This window comes from Lissotriton helveticus, chromosome 7 (genome assembly GCF_964261635.1).
Source record: "Lissotriton helveticus chromosome 7, aLisHel1.1, whole genome shotgun sequence".
In the NCBI taxonomy this organism is placed as follows: Eukaryota; Metazoa; Chordata; class Amphibia; order Caudata; family Salamandridae; genus Lissotriton; species Lissotriton helveticus.
Window position 1 is genome coordinate 76,332,143 of NC_136068.1, and position 21,685 is coordinate 76,353,827.

General features: G+C 43.9%; 1 protein-coding gene across 1 annotated transcript in view; it reads left to right on the forward strand.

The window, feature by feature from the left end:
* The window catches only part of LOC144766622 (protein mono-ADP-ribosyltransferase TIPARP-like), a 53,522-nt gene that overhangs the window by 24,457 nt on the left and 7,380 nt on the right, over positions 1–21,685 (forward strand). The window contains exons 3-5 of the mRNA XM_078650407.1: positions 1,466–1,634; positions 3,626–3,813; positions 14,901–15,146. Of these exons, the coding sequence (XP_078506533.1) occupies positions 1,466–1,634; positions 3,626–3,813; positions 14,901–15,146 (603 nt within the window). The remainder of the gene's footprint in view (positions 1–1,465; positions 1,635–3,625; positions 3,814–14,900; positions 15,147–21,685) is intronic.

The window sequence follows — 21,685 nt, forward strand, 5'->3', positions numbered from 1 at the left end:
TCTATGTGATGATTAAAATCCCCTAGAATCGTAAAATCAGGGCCAACAAAGCTGAATTGTAAGATAGGGCTAATTGTATCCAAAAGAGGAGTCTGCGCCCTTGGTGGTCTATAAAGTAATAGACGTTTTAGGGTAAGATTACTGTCAGGTGAGACCTGAAAGGACATAAATTCGCAATCATGGGAACTACCTGCTGCGGATCCCCTTACATGCAGCTCTTCTCTGAAAATAATCACCAGCCCTCCTCCCCTCTTCCATGTTCTGTCTGCTCGAGTAACGGAATAGCCTACTGGGAGTGCTAGCGCGATGTCCACTTCCGAGGCTCTATCTGCCCAAGTCTCCGTTATGAATGCCAGGTCCAGTGTGTGTGACTCAATCTATTCCGCCACCTCCGTGTTATATTTCACTAAAGATTGTGTATTAAGTAGCATCGCCTTAATGACCTTAGTGGCCTTCTTAACTAGGGGGGAACACCTTAGTTGTAGCGCGTTAATTTTGGTATGACTAAACGTCAGCATACAATGCTTGCACCGCTTGGTCTCAGTCTGCATGTCTAGGAGTGGACATCCTGGTGTACCCTTGAGCCTATATAGCTTGTTGCGAGTGTAAGTTCTGCCAGGTGACCTGTTCGGCAAAAATGCAGTGGTTCTGGCCCTGGGCCCGAGCCAGGCGTGGACGGGCGCAGACAGGCTTAACTTTGGCACGTCCGTTCTGGCATTGGTTTATGTAGAGTGAGCAGCGGGAGCAACTAGCCCGCTCACCACCCGGAAGTAGCAATGTCCCCGAAAGTGTATCGAAAGGTAAAGGCCCCAAAATCACCCTCCGTTCAATCAGCATTTGCCGTGACGGACCGGGGTACGGGCAGGCAATGAAGTCCCTGATGAAAGTGCCAAGTGCAGTAAGTCTAAAAGTAGTAGCAGCCTTATTTTAAAAAACATAAATATCAGTGGCTGTGGAAGGGATGGTGGGGTGCCGGCATGATTGCAGTGAGGAATGGTGTAGGATCCTGGCTGTGATAATGGCTTTTGAGCATTGGCTGTGGAGGACAGAGTAGGACCGCTGGCAGCTGGGGAGAGTGCAGGAGCCCTGGCTGTGAGGGATGGAACAGGAGTGAGTGAGTATCAGTGCTTGCAGTGGAAGGTAGTGTAGGGTGCGGACATGCTTGTCGTGAGGGATGGTGTAGCAGTGCTGGATGTTGAAAATTCTATGGCGCCCTATCAGTGAGGGAGCGTGGCATGTGGGGGTGGTGTGGGAGCTCTGGGAGTGGCGGTCACTGTAGGGTGTCGGCACGCTGGCTATAGTCGTGCTAGACTATGGCGGAGCCCACAGCTTTTATGTTCCCCTCCTTGTAGGAGACGGTGTTCATTAGCTCAGGATTGTCGCTTGGATTGTGCTGAAGATCTGTCTGTGACGGATGACGTCTCTGACACTCTCACTGATGTCTGGTCTCCATTTTCTTCCACAGCGATGGCTTATCGTGCGAGGTGAACCTAAAGACGCTAAGGCTTTGTCTTGGGAAGTATGACCGCATCCGGCGACTCCGCAACAGCGGCTCCCCCAGGGTCAACCCCTACTTCCCAGCCCAGTGGCGGTTCTACTGGAAGGGGCCGGGCTTCTGGAAGGACTACGAGGAGGTAAAACAGACGGAAGCTGGGGCCCTGTGCATGAAAGAGCTGCCTCTGATCCCCTCCTCAGTGTTACCTATCGCCTCCAAAGGTGCAGTCAAGTTCTTGTATAAAAAGAAAACTAGGCTGCTTGACTCTGCATCAAAAGTGGGACCTAGCAGAAAGTTTTAAAGTTAATGAGACCATTTCATTTACAAAGGCTTTATGCCCTTGTGAGTGGTCCTCGGAAATGTTAGTGGCACCGCCTGTGTCCAGGAGGGTTTTAAAGAATATTGCTACATGTGTGTTAAAACAAGCCTAGTGTGCTATCTTGAGCCTGGTGTGTCTATCCCTCTGTCTTCCTCTTGAACTGTTGAACGTGATACCAAGGAAGTAGACAGAAACATGAAATAATAAATAAATTCATTGTCTACACTCTTCATTCAGTTTTTTGTACTTCTTTCCTTGTTTTATGCACTTTTTCAAATCATCCATCCACCCTTCTTTCTGCCTCTTCCATGAATCAACACTTCTTTCTGTCCATCTTTCTTTCTTTACATTCATCTTCTTTCTCTCCTACCTTTTTTGTCTTTTTTTCCTTCCCTGGCCATCTAGCACCTGTCCTTCTGTCTTGTCATCCATCTTTCTCTCCATCCTTCCTTTTCCACATCAATCTTTCTTTTTCACATTCCTTCTTTTCTCCTATCCATCACTTTGTATCTTTTCTGTCCATCTATTTATCCTCAATGTTCATACTTCTCTAATCCATCCCATCCCCCTTCCCACCCTTCTCTACATTCATTCTTCTCTCCATCTTTCCCTCCATCATGCTCTCTGTCCATTCATCTCCAGCTGTCCCTCCCTACACTGCAAGAGGTCATGTTTACAAGCCTCTTAAAGATTAGAGTCTTCAATCAAAGCCGAAGGAGTCATAAACAACTTAAATGTTCAATATTATACAGAACTGCCAGGTGGCACCCACCCCCCTGAAACTGCCAAAGGTAGGACTGATGATGCACAATGTGAGCTCAGAGTGCTGGCGTGGAATTTGAGTAGTGCTTAATTTGTGCCAGTGTTTACTGGTACTCAGTACCAGCACTTATTTATGACACTCCACCACATGGTGGAGCTGTCTATTTTTGAGCAGAGCACATCAGTTTAACAAATATACATTAAAAAAAATTCTAGTGCACTGGGTCCATATTGCAGTTTTGGGTGGCCTGTAATTGTCCAAACTGTCACATCTGTAGAAATGTGATGCCTTGTATGGAGCATTTTACTGGAATTTGGCAGCGGTGGCAGGTTCAGTTGGTAGTGCAAGCAGCAGGGGGTCCTGAGCAATGTCTCATCCCCCGGCAACTAGTGATTTTGTTTTTTACAAATTAAGCACTGCATTTAAGGCGGAAACTGAGCTGTACGCATCTGCTGGTCTGGGGTTTACTTCACTTGTGCCCACCATGCACTGGTAGCTGGTGCTCAGCATATGGGAATGTTTCTGGGCTTTTTCCCCAGATGCAATTGTTCACACTGTGGACCAGTTGGATGCTGGCAGGAATGGTGCCCAACATGATATGTTCCAGCTTGCCTCAGTCACAAGGTTTTTCCCTATGGCAGAGCAAGTGACAGGTCTGCCACTGGGAGGGGAAATATTGCTTTTCAAACTCTAAATGAGGCAGGGAAACTGAAAGAAGGGGAGGCGTACATTTTCCAGTTACTGTCAGATGCCTTGCTACCATCGTCATCTAAATGAGGCCGCTGTCTCCTAGGTGACAAGAACGTACGTCTGATGTTGTCTGACTTAATGTCTGCAGAACCTGACCAACTTAAATGGAAAATGAACTTCTTACATGTTTATTATATGTTTTACTAACACGACACGCGTGTGCTCATGTAGTGTAGTATGTACTCATGGATATGGTCAAAATAGCCACATGGCCTCCGGGTCCACCTGTGACCTCCATATCTTCTCCATCCACACCTACTCCCCACTTACCTCAGTCTTTTCTCCTTTGTGTCCACAGTCCATCTCGGTGCAACTGAACAAGGCGTACAAGCAAAGAGTGTTGAACGATTACTTTGAGGTCAATGGCAATGTCTACAAAGTGGACCTCAAGCACCTCAAACAATACAATGTGAGGACAAAGTTTTGCCGTGAGATGCGAAGGAGGCCAGTCTACCGTTCCTACCAGAGCATGGCACCATATTTAAAGTGAGTACCTAAGTAGAAGAAATGGGACCTTTCTGAGAGGGTGAGCAGAATGTATTGAGGGAATATTAATGTTTTTTTCTTCATGGCTTTTGTGTTTTCTCTTGAACTACATTTCCTCCCAGCTCTCCATCTATTTTGGCATCCATCCCCTCCCTCCAAACCTCTTGTTCTCTATAAGGAGTGTTAATGTTATGTTTCTTCATTGGGGCCAGGGTGTACAATAGACAGTATAACACATCAAGCATTCTTTATTATGCCAACATATATACACAAAGGTTCCCAAATTATATAAAAAGAGAACTTGGATCCAAGAGTTTTGATAAACACTTTGGTCCTTTTTAAGAAGGTGTCACACATCACCATTGTTAAATTCCTTCGGCTGAAGGGATGTGCATAAGAATATGTCAAATGTTTTGGTATTCAGTCACTCCATTTCTAAAAGTAAAGTATTCTCACTGGTTCATCATTATTCCTTTAACATTGTCCTAAATTGTAGTCACTGTATGTTTGGAAGAACCTTTCACAAGAGCAAAAAAAGCATCTTGCCAGCTTTCTTTCTCCCTTGCCAGTTATCTTTGAATGTTACTTATTTGTTTTCTTTGTGGTTTATTTGCCAATGAGTCCCTATTTCCCTTATCTGTAGTGTTATCAGCCAGTGTTCTCCTATGTACTACCTCTCTGTGGTTGTTTACCTCTTTCTCCACCTCATCCATTGCTCAGTGATTCCCTACTCCATGTTTGTTGTAATATTCCCCTCTTGAACTCTTCCAGGCTCGTATTTTAGTGTTACTTTCTTTAGCTCTCCCAAATGGTAATTCCTCAAGTACCTTCTTCCCTGTTGCCAGCTTTCAGTTTTCCCCGGTTCCTTTCTCAATGGTCTATGTTCGATGTTCATCTCTGTCTTACTTCGATGTTTTCTTGTTCATATTCCACTCTTTCCTTCCACCGTGGTTATTGGTAAGGGTTTTTTGCCTTCTTTTTTATGTTTACGTTTCAATGTTTTCATTTTTCCTCTGTTCTAGTTGTTGTTTAATGTTTCACTCTTTCTTTTGTCTCTACGGTTGTTATTCATTTCCCACCCTTTCTCTTCCCTCTGGTCACACTGTTCAAAGCTTCACTCTTTCACTCTTCAAAGCTTCACTCTTTCACTCTCCTCTCTGGTCATTGCACAAGATCCAAGTGTAATCCCTCCTTTGTCATCACTCAGTAGTTCTCTATTTCCCTCTTACATGGTCTTTATTCGCTGATCCATTCTTTTCGGTGGCTATCGAAGGTCCCTTGTGTAGATTCCAATTTTCAGTGTTCCCTTATTTCCCTACTCTTTTTTGAACTATCATTTTATTGTTTTTCAACCTTAACCAGTGAAAAGAACTTACGAGTACCATCTACAATTCTAATTTGAAAAGTTACATAGCCGTATTGTTTAGGCCATATTCAACTCCTACATCCCTAACCGATGCCAACCCTCCCCTATAAGAAGAAATCTGCATCCTTTTTTTAATGCAAGCAACAAACCGAGAAAAATGTGGAGGAATATGTATCCTCTCTCAGAGTTTTAGCTGCAAGTTGTGAATTTGGTCCAAATTTAGACACATACATTCGAGACCAGTTCATATTTAAATGTGTGCCAAGAAAAATCCAGGAAAGATTATTAAGTTGCAGGAACCCTACACTATTGGAAGTTATCAACCTAGTTAAGATATTGAGAGGTCATTCATTTTGTTTAAGGTCCTGCACGCTGAGTCTACGTCGTATCATTGTCAGGCGTGGAACAGTTGTTACGTATGGTCAATACAAAAGGGAAAAACATAATTGGCTGGCAAGACCTAGCTAGATTTAGTTCCAGGGTCTGACAACCCAGTAGTTGTCATAGAAATAACAGTAGCCTGTGTGGGTTGCATCAATGAGACAGTTGAGGAAATATTGTCTGAATTTAAAGCACTGTTTCATGAACAAATTGGTATGTACATGGATGAACATCGCATTAAATTAATACCACAAGCACATGTTGTAGCGCACAAGCTTTGGTCTGTTCCATTAAATGTTAGGGAGGAACTGAAAAATAAGCTTGAGGATTTGTGCTCAAAAGACTTTATTCAACTGACTGACTCATCACAATGGGTGGCACCCATTTGAGTAGCACAGCCAAACCTGAAGAAAGTAGATTGGGTGCTGACTTATATGCCATCAATAGGAATATTGGGATGTATGTCGTAACAACGCATGCTTTTTCCACGCATGCCTTTACAACGCAGGTTTTACAACGCAAGTTGTTACAACGACTTGCGTTGGGGGGCGCTGGATAGTGAATAGATTAATTTACTATTCCAACTCCAGTCCCCGTGGATAGTAGGGAAGGTTTTGGATAGTAAATTAAACTATTACCTATCCTACAGCGCCCTCCAGTTGTAACAACTTGCATTGTAATTCCTGCGTTGTAAAGGTACTGCGTGGAAAAAGTTTCATTGTAAAGGATGTTTCCCGGAATATTGTGATGGACTGCCACCCACTGCTCAAGATACATGAATTGTTGGCTAACCTTGAAAGTGCGAAGTGGCTTTCCATTATAAATTTAAGGTCGGCCTTTCACCAGGTTGCCTTAACCACTTATTTTCAAGAACTTACAACTTTTGTGACACTGTATGGTGCCTTCAGGTATCTTAGGCTACCATTTGGCTTAACATCAGCTACAAGCCTCTTTCAGAGACTAATCGTCAGTCTATTTGGGGGAATCACTGGGGTGCAGGCATATCAGGACGATATTTTAGTCTTAGCATTGAGTTTGGAGGAGCACAACAAAATATTGAAGAAAGCTTTGGCTATTCCAATACGTAGGGGCATGACAATCAGATTTGACAAGTGTAAGTATGCCAGCAATGAGCTTCAGTATTTAGGTCACACTATATCTTGTTCTGTTATAAAACCCAAGTTTTCCCTCATCAGGGAAATTAAGGAAGCCAAAGCACCAGTTGATAAAGATGATCTACATTTGTTCCTGGGCTTAGCTTATTATTATGCATGTTTTGTGCGAGGCTATGCTCAAACAGGTAAATAACTAAGGGCCAGATGTAGGTAGCCCAATACTGGTCTGTAACAGCCATAATTACTGAATTTCGCCGTTACCGACTGGTATTTAGGGTTTGAGATGTAGGAGGCAGGTTTAAGGATACAGTAATTTACCGAACGGTAATTTAAGGAATCGGTAAATGACAGAATTCTTAAAATACCGATTCGGTAAATTACCGAATCGTTAATGTAGGGAGCACTCAAGTGAGTGCATTTTGCATTTAAGGATTCGTTATTTACCACCATACCGAATACCTTTAGAAAAGCAATTATTTGCTTTTTTAAAAGTGCCATGTGGCAGACATACATGCCCTTAGGGCCTGTATGTGTGCCACATGTGCACCCATGCACTATTCAGGGGTCTTTTAACAAAGGAGGGAGGGAGAGGTAAAGTGGATTCGATCTCCCCAGGCAATTTACATAAACAAAGTGGAATCCACTCTAGTGGTGGTAGTGGTCCCTACAGTGGTGGGGAGCACACAGTGTTGTGTAGAATACCCCTCACACACCAACAGGCCCCTTGGTGTCATGCTTCATCATCGTATTCAGGGGTGCAACAGGGTGTCAATGTGACACCCTGCCACCCTTGAAAATGTTCCCCCTATTACCGATTCGGTATATACCGAATCGGTATTACTGAATGGCTTCCCATTCATTCCTATGGGCCTCCAGGCCCATAGGAATGAATGGGAATGACCCAATCGGTAAATACCGAATCGGTAATACCGAATATTATCGATTCGGTAATATTTACCGAATACTTACCTACATACCATTTACCGATTCTGAAATACCGCATTGGTAAAATTCGGTATTTTAGAATCGGTAAATGGAACTTACCTACATCTGGCCCTAAGAGTGTTGCTCAGGAAAGGTCAAAGGTTTGTATGGTCCAATGATTTGGAAAGTGCTTTTGCTGATTTCAAAAACTTGTTTGTGACAGCGCCAGCTTGGCATGCTTTTTAGGAAAGTTGTTCCTCTGTAAGTATTTGAGGTTAGGTGCTATATTAGGTCAGAAGTTTACAGGTAAAAAACAAATTGTAGGTATCACATCAAGATCTCTGAAGCAATATGAATGTCAGTATAGCACCACTGAGCATGAGGCACTTGTATGTGGGGAAGCAAAGTTGAGCTGCACACTGATCATAAACAATTAGCACACATTTTCAACAGTTGCAATCGGAGCAACATGTCAACCAGACTTACCAGACTAGTGTCCAAGGTACAGGAGTACAGTTTCGTGATCAAACACATTCCGGGCGGAAAGAATTTCCGTGCAGACTGTTATTCTTGATTGCCATTAGAAGACGGTGAGGATGAATGTCTTGTTGATGATGTTGAATGCGTTGCTCTTGTGGATGCAGTGAGTGAATATGAGCCAGTGGTGAGTGAAAGAGACTGGACAAAGGCTTATGTGAATGATCAAACATTGATCAAAGCCATTGAGCATATTGTAACATGGTTGGCCTGAAAGTAGGTGTGTAAATGGTGAATTAAAAATATTCTCCCAAGTTGACGAGGACTTATCTGTTCTTAATGGCATAAGCCCAAGAGGGAATTGTTTTTTTCCACCCACAAAATTACGTAATACCATCATTTATAAAGCACATCAGAGACATTTGGGTACTACTAAAACATACATGAAAATGAAGCAACACTATTGGTGGCCTGCTACAGCTAACCAAGTAAGACCCATTATAGACAAGTGTCCAGAGTGTTCAGTTTCGGATAAACACTGGAAGAATATGCATACGTCTTTGCATCCTGCCCCCTTTCCCGAAGCAGCATAGGAAAAACTTTGTTTAGATTTTTCTGGACCTTATTCTGCTTTACCTGGAGGTTTGAGATATTTGATACTCGCAGTTGATTATTTTTCTAAGTGGATGTATCACTCATTTGTTCAGTCACCTAATACGGATGCAGCCGTTAAGTTTCTCGAACAGATATTCTTACTAGAAGGATCACTGTCATTACTGACAGTGGTACTCATTTAGTCTCAGAACGAATATGTAGGTTTTTGTCACACCAGGAAATTAACCACTTAACCGCGGTGGCAATTCCGCCGCGGTTTTTTACGGAGTGGGCGGGGCTGCGTCGGGCTACGGACGTGCGCAGCACTACTGAGGTAGTGGTCGTGACGGCCGTTGGCCGACGGGCGCATGTAAGGGGTTAAACACTTGAAGGTAGCTCTTTACTCACCAACATCTAATGGTCTAATTAAACGTGGAAATAAGATCATAAAAGAAGGAATGCAAACTTCCATGGCATCAGGTATAGATATAGGTGAGTTCACCAAACAAAAAGTGTGGAATTACATTAGGTCACCACATTGTACAACAGGTGTGACTCCTTTTCCTTTGTTAAGAGGTAGAGAAGTACACACATCTTTATTTACATTATGGCTGAAAGAAAAGGTACACAAGAACAACAAGGTGGTGTCAAACAAGGAAAATGTTGCTTATAATGTGATTTTGAAGGAAAGCTTAAATTACACGATTTTGACAGAAGACACCTTGTCAGGTGTGAATTTAATGGTCGGAGACTGGGTGTTGACTAAGTGCCCAATCAGAGTCAGGAAAGGTGAATCCAAAATTTCCATGTATGTACAGGTTGGTAAAGTCAGTAGGGGCACTGCATTGATTGTAGGCAAAGGATGGTGCAATAAAAGGCAATTACTAAAACATACAGGAGCAAGCCAACATCATGAAAGAAAACGTTCTTTTTCTGAATCTGACTGGGCACAATAGCTAGAACCTGTGGGTAGACAAACAGAGACAGGAACTAGTCCTGAGGTGGAAATCAATGTGTCTGTTGATCACAGCCTTTTCTCAACAGCATCAGACAGACTAATTCACCAGAATGAAGTCAGGAGATCAGTAGGATTTCACATTTGAAGAAGTTCTAAGAAGTTTAGTGGCTTATATTAATTGTAGAAGTCATGAAAAGTTAAATGTTTATTGACTTTATAAGATATTAATTTGAGCTACATTTATGTGTGGTTAAGTTTGGTTCAGGGAGAAGGTGATGTGATATAGATGATGTATTCTGTGATGTAACGTGTTATTGTTATATTGAATCGGTAAATGGAACTTACCTACATCTGGCCCTAAGAGTGTTGCTCAGGAAAGGTCAAAGGTTTGTATGGTCCAATGATTTGGAAAGTGCTTTTGCTGATTTCAAAAACTTGTTTGTGACAGCGCCAGCTTGGCATGCTTTTTATGAAAGTTGTTCCTCTGTAAGTATTTGAGGTTAGGTGCTATATTAGGTCAGAAGTTTACAGGTAAAAAACAAATTGTAGGTATCACATCAAGATCTCTAAAGCAATATGAATGTCAGTATAGCACCACTGAGCATGAGGCACTTGTGTGTGGGGAAGCAAAGTTGAGATGCACACTGATTGTAAACAATTAGCACACATTTTCAACAGTTGCAATCGGAGCAACATGTCAACCAGACTTACCAGACTAGTGTCCAAGGTCCAGGAGTACAGTTTCGTGATCAAACACATTCCGGGCGGAAAGAATTTCCGTGTAGACTGTTATTCTTGATTGCCATTAGAAGACGGTGAGGATGAATGTCTTGTTGATGATGTTGAATGTGTTGCTCTTGTGGATGCAGTGAGTGAATATGAGCCAGTGGTGAGTGAAAGAGACTAGACAAAGGCTTATGTGAATGATCAAACATTGATCAAAGCCATTGAGCATATTGTAACATGGTTGGCCTGAAAGTAGGTGTTTAAATGGTGAATTAAAAATATTCTCCCAAGTTGACGAGGACTTATCTGTTCTTAATGGCATAAGCCCAAGAGGGAATTGTTTTTTTCCACCCACACAATTACGTAATACCATCATTTATAAAGCACATCAGAGACATTTGGGTACTACTAAAACATACATGAAAATGAAGCAACACTATTGGTGGCCTGCTACAGCTAACCAAGTAAGAGCCATTATAGGCAAGTGTCCAGAGTGTTCAGTTTCGGATAAACACTGGAAGAATATGCATACGTCTTTGCATCCTGCCCCTTTCCCGAAGCAGCATAGGAAAAACATGGTTTAGATTTTTCTGGACCTTATTCTGCTTTACCTGGAGGTTTGAGATATTTGATACTCGCAGTTGATTATTTTTCTAAGTGGATGTATCACTCATTTGTTCAGTCACCTAATACTGATGCAGCCGTTAAGTTTCTCGAACAGATATTCTTACTAGAAGGATCACTGTCATTACTGACAGTGGTACTCATTTAGTCTCAGAACGAATATTTATGTTTTTGTCACACCATGAAATTAACCACTTAACCGCGGTGGCAATTCCGCCGCGGTTTTTTACGGAGTGGGCGGGGCTGCGTCGGGCTACGGACGCGCGCAGCACTACTGAGGTAGTGGTCGTGACGGCCGTTGGCCGACGGGCGCATGTAAGGGGTTAAACACTTGAAGGTAGCTCTTTACTCACCAACATCTAATGGTCTAATTAAACGTGGAAATAAGATCATAAAAGAAGGAATGCAAACTGCCATGGCATCAGGTATAGATATAGGTGAGTTCACCAAACAAAAAGTGTGGAATTACATTAGGTCACCACATTGTACAACAGGTGTGACTCCTTTTCCTTTGTTAAGAGGTAGAGAAGTACACACAGCTTTATTTACATTATGGCTGAAAGAAAAGGTACACAAGAACAACAAGGTGGTGTCAAACAAGGAAAATGTTGCTTATAATGTGATTTTGAAGGAAAGCTGAAATTACACGATTTTGACAGAAGACACCTTGTCAGGTGTGAATTTAATGGTCGGAGACTGGGTGTTGACTAAGTGCCCAATCAGAGTCAGGAAAGGTGAATCCAAAATTTCCATGCATGTACAGGTTGGTAAAGTCAGTAGGGGCACTGCATTGATTGTAGGCAAAGGATGGTGGAATAAAAGGCAATTACTAAAACATACAGGATCAAACCAACAGCAGGAAAGAAAACGTTCTTTTCCTCACTCTGACTGGGCACAATAGCTAGAACCTGCCGGTAGACAAACAGAGACAGGAAGTAGTCCTGAGGTGGAAGTTAGTGTGTCTGTTGATCACAGCCTTTTCTCAACAGCATCAGACAGACTAATTCACCAGAATGAAGTCAGGAGATCAGTATGATCTTACATTTGAAGAAGTTCTAAGAAGTTTAGTGACTTACAAGATATTAATTGTAGAAGTCATGAAAAGTTAAATGTTTATTGACTTTATAAGATATTAATTTTAGCTACATTTATGTGTGGTGGTTTATGTGTGTGGTTGTGTTTGGTTCAGGGGGAAGTTGATGTGATGTAGATGATGTAACGTGTTATTGTTCAACAACTTATGACTCGCACGTGTAGCGAACGATGGGTGAGGATTCTGAGAGTAACAGGCAGTTGCTGTTGGAATCTGAGCTGACCGGACGTGTCACGTTGTGAGTGAAGTACATTGTGAATAAATCCTCCTTTATGCTTACCTGCTTTGTGAGGCTGTTCACTTCACAACATTAGGCCACCTTGACCCTAAGATAAGGAGCAAAGAAGATATCTTTCGACCCAAATGCCACAGGGCGTGTTGTAGCCATGTCTTTACAGGGGCATTCAGTAAACTATGGAACCTATTAGGATGACAGACTCTGTTGGACAACGGGACCGCCCGCCATAAGGGGGGGTCCCGTCCTTGGAATTCGGATGCACCCCCACAGTGGCGGGTGCATCCTGCATTTTTAACATTGCGGCGGGCGGTGCTGAAAACACTGCCCGCCGCAATGCTAAAAAAGCATGTTGTGCATTTCAAAGCACAACATGACAGGCACCGCGCAGCGCCTGCCATGTTGCACTATGAAATGCGGGGGGGTAACATAGGTAGCCCCCATGTGCACCTCCCATCCCCCCGGAGTCCCAGGGAGCCCGCAACGGGCCCCCGCAGGGAGTCTCCGCATGCCTTTCCGTGGCGGCATTGCCGCCATGGAAAGGCATTCCCCAAAGCCCATCCTAATATGGCTGGCGGTGTCTTATAGACACCGCCACCATATCAGACCTTTTCCGCCCCGGTCTCAAGGCGACCGAGGCGGAAAAGCGGCAGACGGTCTTTCCGTCCGCCGCGGACCCCTCAGCCATCCTATTGTGGCGGGGATCATTTCTGTGTGGATGGTGGGCGGATTGCCCCCGCCAGGCCAGCGGGGGCAATCCGTCCGCCATCCTAATGGGCCCCTATGTCACTATGCATCTCAAACCCAAGCTGAGATCATTAAAAAAGGAAAGAATGCTGATTGTTAGTTATCGTGAGGGATGCAAGCCTGGTTAAAGCGAACTGATTTATTTCTCTACACTAGACAGGTCCTTTAAGAGTTACTCCTGGTCTATTGCTATTTTTGTGTTGCCGAGTACCACTCTACTGGTGCTTATCACTGTCCTTCCATGGCCAGTGTTTGTGATCTAACTCACTTCTGTCTCTATTAAACGGTGTTGGCTGATGCTCCAACGTCCCAGTATTACAGCATTGCGTCTCTGTGATTTCATGGACTTCTAGCTTAAGGAATAGATAAGTGGCTTTAGTGCGGCATGAATATATCTCATCCATTGATATTATAAGCTTAATGCATATGTTCTCTACCGCTTGTATCCACAACCATGGCTTTGTAAGAGTCCTTCACAAAGGGATTGCTTCCTCCACAGGAAGGTTTATTGAGTCCTTCACAAAGGGATTGCTTCCTCCACAGGAAGGTTTATTGAGTCCTTCACAAAGGGATTGCTTCCTCCACAGGAAGGTTTATTGAGTCCTTCACAAAGGGAGTGTGGTTTCTCAAATCAACAGTAACAGCTACTTTGCTCCACTTTTCTTCCTCTACTCGACCCATTTTGACCACCAGCTTCTATCCACTTCTCACAGACATCTTGTTTCCCCATCTCAGCTAGAAATTATGGTGGACTGTCCAACCTTTCACTTATTACTTCCACTGCAGCTTAGTACCAAAAACTAAACGTTAACCAATGACTCTCATTCCACAGCAGCCAGGTACTAATGAATTCACTAGTCTTAGTCAAGAGCTTGAGGCCCGCCATCAGTTTTCATTCTCCCCACTGAATAACATGCTCAGCTTTGCTACCAGAACCCTAGTAAACGCTCTCAGGCACCACACACTACTCCCTTTTGTCCAGAATGTGACTGTCTCTCAGCCAAAATGTAGGGCCCTCTAAAAGGTTCTGATGTTTGTTTGAGCCGCTGTCCATGGGCTATCTTTCTAATATCTTTACGTTCTATATTTTATCTCTCTACATAGGCTTCTAAGCTCCCATTATTAAAACTCACAGGTGCCTGAGATCACAGTTTGGGCCTCACATGGTGCAGACAAAACTACTCTGAAGTAACATCACGTGCAATAGGTCAAAATAATAAATGATGACACACGGTGTATCACATTAAAATTGGCCTTCTGTGTAGTTACTTTGTTTCCATAAATCTGTCTATGAGTACTTTTGGCCAATTAATGGCTTCTGTTTTTCAACCCTCAGAATCTCAATACCTTCTCTGGTTTATGTTATACATAACACCTGCCAATTACTCCATGTCCTGCCACTGTTGCTTTGTAAGGCATTTATGTTAGAAGGATCATGCTGTTTGTAAGAATATAAATAGGACATTCTTACCTGCAGAAGCTGCTTAACACATGCTCATTTTTTAACCACCCATTTGCCCTCTTCCATACCCACTAGCTGTTCTCACCCTCCAACCAGCCTTAGATCTCCTTCCTTCCTCTGTGTGGTCATCCAGTGTTTGCCTCGCTACTTCTCTCTATGGCTAACTGTTCCTCTCTTTTCATCCTGTACAGTCACTGTTCAATGCTTGTCCCTCTGTTTTCTTTCCATCAACAACTTCATCTGTTTGCTTCTTTTCCCCCTCACTGACAATTGTCAGTGCCCCCTTGTATTTCCTCTGTCATCTTATTATCGTTGAGGGTTCCCCATCTTTAACTTCTCTAGTCATTACACAATGTGCATTTCTCATGTTTTCATTTTTCTCTAGAACAGGGATAAAGCTTGGCCATGGTAGTATTCCTGACACCTTGGTGTATCAGGATCCCTTTCCTTCGGAGTGGTTAATGCAGCCGCGGAGTCTGGATGCTGCTTTCTTGAAACTGCCCTTGGATCCAGCGGAGGCGGAATACATGAAGATTGAGACTGACTTCCACCAGACACTTCCAGAGAACCAGGCCCTGATCTACGCCATCCACAGAATACAGAATAAATTCCTTTGGCAGAAATACACATGGTGAGGCTCACTTGGGAGTGTTCTAGCTCGTGAATGCTTGCACTAATGTTTATGTTCATTCACTCAACCCAGGGCGGTGAGGGATTGACACCTGTGCGCACAAGTCGTTGTCCTTAGATAATATTGTTCTCAATTCAAATAGCAACGCTCAACTCCCCGTGGCCCACCGCTCACAGGCCACAATCCTGAATGCAACAATACCAATAGGAAAGGAGCGTATCCCCTTCTTTTAATGTTCTCAATCAATTATTGAATTTCTAAAAGAAAGTCCAGTCCGCAGGACATTTTTTTCAGTTCCAAAGAATTTGTGTTCCAAATTTATTAAAGAAAGAACATCATATAATGTAATTCATTCAATTTCATCAAATCTTTCAGACAATTTCATCAAATCTTTTCAGCCTACGCGTTTCGTCCTAACCCGGACTTCATCAGGGCTTGTTCAATTCTTTTTGGAATTTTATTCGTATCACAAGTCAAACGTGCATCTTTTTTTTAAGCGCTCCCATGAAAAACCTTGTTATTTCATGTATCCAATTTCTTATACATTCTTCACGATCAATCCATAATCGACGTCCTGATTTGCACACTATCTCATTCACGAATACTGTGTTCCTGTTTCACATCAACAGTTTTTGCTCAATCCTCACGATCTTCCATAGTCCATATTCTGTAGTCCTCCCTTTCACAATCACAAGTGTTGCATTCTTCTCTACTTCTGTAAGTCATTGCCGTGAGTAGCTGGTCCGATAAATCCCTGGCTAAACTACCACCCTTAGATTATACGCTAGGTGCAGCCGAATGCATGGACACTAATGTCATGGGGCGTGGACTTGGCCTTGCAAACCCAAAACAATTATTTTAGAATGTTCCATGGCACCTAACTGGTGGGCACGTGGTCTACAGTAAACCTCCTCAAGGTAGAGTTAGTGCAGAGATTTGACAGAATCTGTTTTTTTTATTAAGAGCACACTCAAAAGTATACCTGGCCTGATGTAGAAGGAAAGAACATGTTAAATTGCGCCCCTCAGCCCGATTTTAGCTGTTCCTCTTTCTAGTAGGCTGTTAGGCCTGCAGGATATGAAGCGGAAAGATGGCTCCATGTCTCCCTTGACCAAAATATGGCTAAGATGCTTTGGACCCCCTACACGAGTTAGGTATTCCTTCAACCCAGTGTACACTGTACGTTTTCGCTTTTAATGGTTATGCCACTGCAGTAGACCTGACCATAGCTGCTTTTTGTGAGATGCCCAATTCCTGCAGAAAATCATCAAATTATGTAAAAGCCCAGAAGCCAGTCAGTATTCCTTTGAAAAATCCCTAGAAAGGCCCTCGTGGATTGTAATGTTAAAAAACATGGCTAGGACTTCATCGAGATTCTATGTTTTATTAAAACAGCATCCTGACACTGGCAGTAAAAGCCTCTTGTTAGTCACACAAGCAGGACCATATAGAAGATGATATTTGGAATGCCCAACTAGTTGAGATGTTGCTCTGTCCCCACCATGTAATTAGCATCACTTGGGATAGACTAATATCATGGTATGAAGTTTACGCAAAACCTCATCAGTCTGTTGTAGTTCATTATCAGAATGACAGGGTCTAGCCCATAGACTTTGGAACTCCTTGGTTATACCCTGAAGGCAAGCATTACCTGGCCCTGCCATGTAGATAGTTCGAATCAAAAAGATTTCTGATGGTTGTCCGCCACCACTTTTTCTGGGATTCAGTTTATTGCAATCCCTGGATTGCTGAGAAATGGACTGACTTGTTTCATGCCCTTGTCTGCACTCTCTGTGGAAGCAATCAGAGAGTCACTAGTAGAACTTTTGCTCCAAGACTGTTCTGACTTTCTACTCAGCCACACTCTGAAAACCTGAGAGAGGAAATCAGGTGTCGACAGATACATCTTACAGCTTGCACTAAATGCCTCTACCTGGCTAACTGAGTCCACAACCACCATCACCAACAGTAATAGAAGCAAACTAGTGTAGATGAGGGTTTTATGTGGACTCACAGACCACTGAATGGTAAATGTGAGGAGTTAATTTTGGGCACTGGGGTAATCAGTAGTTACAAAGCACCTATACTGGTTCTGTCATTTTCCATTAATGCCCATGTGAGACAAGTACAGGGCAACTTTATTTGTTACCACCCCCGCCAGTTGTCACGCTTTTAGTGTTAAGATAACGCATTTCAAGTCATTTTCCCGCATTACCGCAGTGCCTGAGATGAAGTTACAGTTTCTCACTTTGCTGGGACGGACTCATAAAAGTTGAGCTTGTTTTGCAAAGGCCACAAGATGGCGCTAGTGTACAACGGGAGGTATAGGAATCTCAATTTATAATGATGTAGAAATATCCTGCTATCAATGAAACTCATGTGCAAGACAAACGGACTTCAGAGATTTGAAGACCGGAACACAAAACCACATACCAGCCTAATCAATGTAAAAAGTACCCCCTGCTCAAACCATAGTTTCAAATAGATGTGGATGTCAAGCCGCAAAACGAAGCTTCTAAATACATGCCAAAAACTGGGTCAGTGTAAACTGCAGTAAAAGAGGGGCCTAATTGGAGAACTGTTCAGGGAGAAGATCCCGCTGTGGCCCCTCTCCCATCCTGTAGTCGGCCTCGGGTCCCACATGGCAGAGAGCCTGGACAGACTCTTGTTAATTGATCATGATCTGATCATGCCATTAATTTGATTGGTTGTCAGCTAGGGAGGTGCAGGCTGGCTCGGTCACAGAATCTCTGTTTAATTTATTGTTTCTCTGCCGCTCCGTTCGGCAACAGGTGTCTGACCTGGGCAGTGGGCTGTGGCATGATACTACTACGTATGGGTGACATTATACTGTTCTCGAGAAAGTGTCACTCATAGTCATTGAATGGCACTCATAATTGCACTGAAATGATGAAAATGAATGAATGAATGAATACGCATTTCTATAGCGCATGGCTACCCTAGGGCATCCCATCGCATTTAGGAGCTAGAGAACATTGCCACTACTCAAGGAAAGAGAGAGGTCTTCAGCAGTTTCCTAAAAAGGAGATGGTTAGGGTCCAGACGGATGGAATTGGGGAGTCGATTCCACAAGTTTGCAGCATGAAGGGCGAAGCGTCGGCCACCCATGCGTGACCGACGAATCCTGGGAACCGTCAGAAGATTTTTGTTATTCGATCTCACTATCCTTGGAGCTTGATAGGGTTCCAGCATAGGCACGATCACCGGGGGGCCATTACCGGTGATCGACCTATGGACAGTGCACATAGCCTTAAACCAGATTCTTTGTTGCACTGGAAGCCAGTGCAGTTGAGAAAGGGCAGACCTAGCAGAGGCCCGCCTCTGGACATTCAACAGAAGTCGAGCAGCACAATTCTGAACCACTTGTAAAGGGTTAATAGTCCCCTTAGGAGCACCCAGGTAGACCTCATTGGCGTAATCGAGCCTTGACAAAATGAGGGCCTGAACCAGCTGCCGCCTAGCGTCAAAAGGAAGGAGTGGCAGAATCGTTCTCATAAGTCTGATTAGGCCATAGCAAGTAGCAGCCACTTTGCGTGATTGTACGGAAAGGCTATAGTTGGAGTTCAGCCATACACCCAGACTCTTAATTTGTTTCTTGGGCAAAGGGGGTAAACCGAAACAACTAGGCCACCACGGGTCTAGATTAGGGGGGGCTGCATGTCCAAGCAGCATAATTTCCGTTTTGGATCCATTCAGTTTGAGGAAGGAAAGATCCATCCACTCAGCTATTTTGGTCAGACACGAGGTAAGATTCTTATCACTTGTGTCACTGTTGCTGAGCGACACTACCAGCTGAGTGTCGTCAGCGTACGTGACCACCTGGACCCCCCAAGGAAGCACAATGTCTGCCAGGGGCCGCATATAGATGTTGAATATTGTGGGACTTCAAGAGGATCCCTGGGGGACACCATACTGTAGGGGGGGTCTGTTGTGACAGAGCCTCCTCTTCGAAGACCATAAAAGATCTATCAGTAAGAAAAGACTGCAGCCACTTGAGAGCAGTCCCCGTCAACCCCACATCCTGCAGTCTTTGGATCAGAATGCAGTGATTTACCATATCGAAGGCTGCGCTGAGATCGAATAAAATAATAGCAGCGCAGCCTCCAGTATCCACAATGTTCCTCGTCTCTTCCATCACAGCAATAAAGGCGGTCTACATGCCCTGCTTACTACGAAATCCCATCTGAGTGGGATGTAGAGCGTTAATATTCTCAACATAGGCAGCCAATAGAGAGTTTAAATGCTTTTCAGCCAATTTACTGAAGCCTGGCAGTAAAGAGATTGGGCATTAACTAGCCCAATCCCCGGGATCTAAATTTGGCTTTTTTTAGGAGAGCCTTAATTCTCGCTTCCTTCCACAGTGGGGGAACCACTCCGGCCGCAAGCGAAGAATTAATGACATCCCGAATAACTGGGGAGACAATCTCTGAAACAGAATTAAGAATCGAAGGGGGCGCGACATCGGCCGAGGATCCAGATTTAAGATTTCCTAGAAGAAGCACAGTGTCTGATAAGGAAAGAGGGATAAAAGTCTCCAACTTGGCATATGGAAGGGAGGGAGAGGATTGTGCATCAACCTCCGCTTGTGGAAATAGCGAGTAAATATTAGCGACCTTAGTGGCAAAAAAGTTTGCAATCTCATCACAGCGCTTTTGCGCATTCGTTGGGTCAGAGAGGGAGCTAGGAGGGGAAATTAGGGATTTAAAAATTTAAAAAATTTCCCTCGGAGAATTAGAGGCCAACTCAATATTTTCCTGGTAATAGCTGGATTGAGCCGCTTTTATTTTCTTCCTATACATCCTAAGTGCAGCTCTATAGTCCGCCTTACTGGAATCAGAGAAATCCTTCCTCCATTTCCGTTCGGACTGCTTACAAGATTGCTTGTGCCCTCTAAGCTCAAGTGTATACCAGGTTTTCTTATTATGTTCGGTATGATGAGAAAATTCTTTCTTAGGAAGGATAGAGTCCAAAGAGGATTCCAACCAGCTATTGAAGTCATTGTAGGCTTTGATGGGGTTGGGGCAGGGTAAAGGGAATGGAATTATTAAGATTGTTTGCCCATTCGTCCACTGGGAGTTTGGACCAGGTCCGGCCCAATTTTTTAGATTTCATAGAGAGTTGTGGCAAATCAAGAGGGGTCCATACAAAAGATAGTAATGAGTGATCTGACCAGGGGACTAAAATGGTTTCCTTCAAGAAAATATTGTCCAGGTTTGTAAAGAAAGGATCAAGCAGATGACCAAATTTATGGGTAGGACAGTTACGATTTGTCTAAATTGAAAGGCTTCAAGGCCTACTAAGAAGTATTGCACATACGTGGAATCTGAATCGTCCAGGTGAATGTTAAAGTCACCAATGATTGAGAAATTAGGGGCAAGGCTAGCCAAAGTTGCGGCGATACCTGGAAGATCATTACAAAAATTAGCATGGCCTCCTGGGGGGCGATTCAAGAGGATTCCAGAAAAAGTACAGGTAGGAGAGAAGCCAATTGCAAAGGATAAGCTCTCACAATCCATTACAGAGCATTTTGCCAATCTACAACTATACCTAGTTTTAAAAATAATAGCAATTCCCCCTCCGCGACCACCCTCCCGGTCCTGCCTAACCAAAGTATAGTTAGAAGGAAGAGCTTGGACTATATCAGGGTCCAAAGCCATGTTAGTCCAGGTCTCTGTAAGAAAGAGAGCATCAGGACATCTCTCTTCTAGCAGCAAATGGATTTCACTCGCATGCTTCGGCAGGGACCTACAGTTGAGATGTAAAAGGGAAAAGGATTTAGCTTCAGTCGTGCCTGAAAGAGGAGGCTCAGAAGGCAAAAATGAGAAATTGCAGTGAGGACAGTGATTAGTTTCAGCCTCAGTTAGCATGACATGCGTACAAATATCCCCCAAAACATCTCTAACCCTCAAGAGCATGTCCCTGCTATAGCAGATGTTGCCCGGGCTGGTTCGAACAGGGGTTCCGGCCCCTAGCCCCGTCTTGGCGCGGACGGGTGCAGACGGGCTTGCCTCCGGCGTGCCATCGGCACGCCCGCTGCACACGTGCGCTGCGCGCTTGCATTTCCCTTGATAAATACCCTTGCCAGAGAGCCCTGACCCAGCCACTAGAGCGCGTCCCAAAATGGCGCTGACTAGTGGACGAGTGCCTGACCCTTCCTCCTCCAAAATGGCGCTGCCAAAGTGTGGCCTGAGATTAATCCCGCTCGAACAGCGGGTGAAGATGTAAAATTTTACAGTGCGGGTGAGTGGGAGTATTAAGTCTCGTAATCTGACAAATACAGCAAAAATTGAAAAAGAGCAGACCGCTCGAATACACAGTTTAAAACACGCAACAACACACTGCAATCTTTCAGTTAGCTCCGCGACAGCGCGATAAGTTCTAAGTCCTGGGCCGCGCGAACGCACTTCCCCAGTTAAATACCCTTGCCAGAGAGCCCTGACCCAGCCACTAGAGCGCGTCCCAAAATGGCGCTGACTAGTGGGCGAGTGCCTGACCCTTCCTCCTCCAAAATGGCGCTG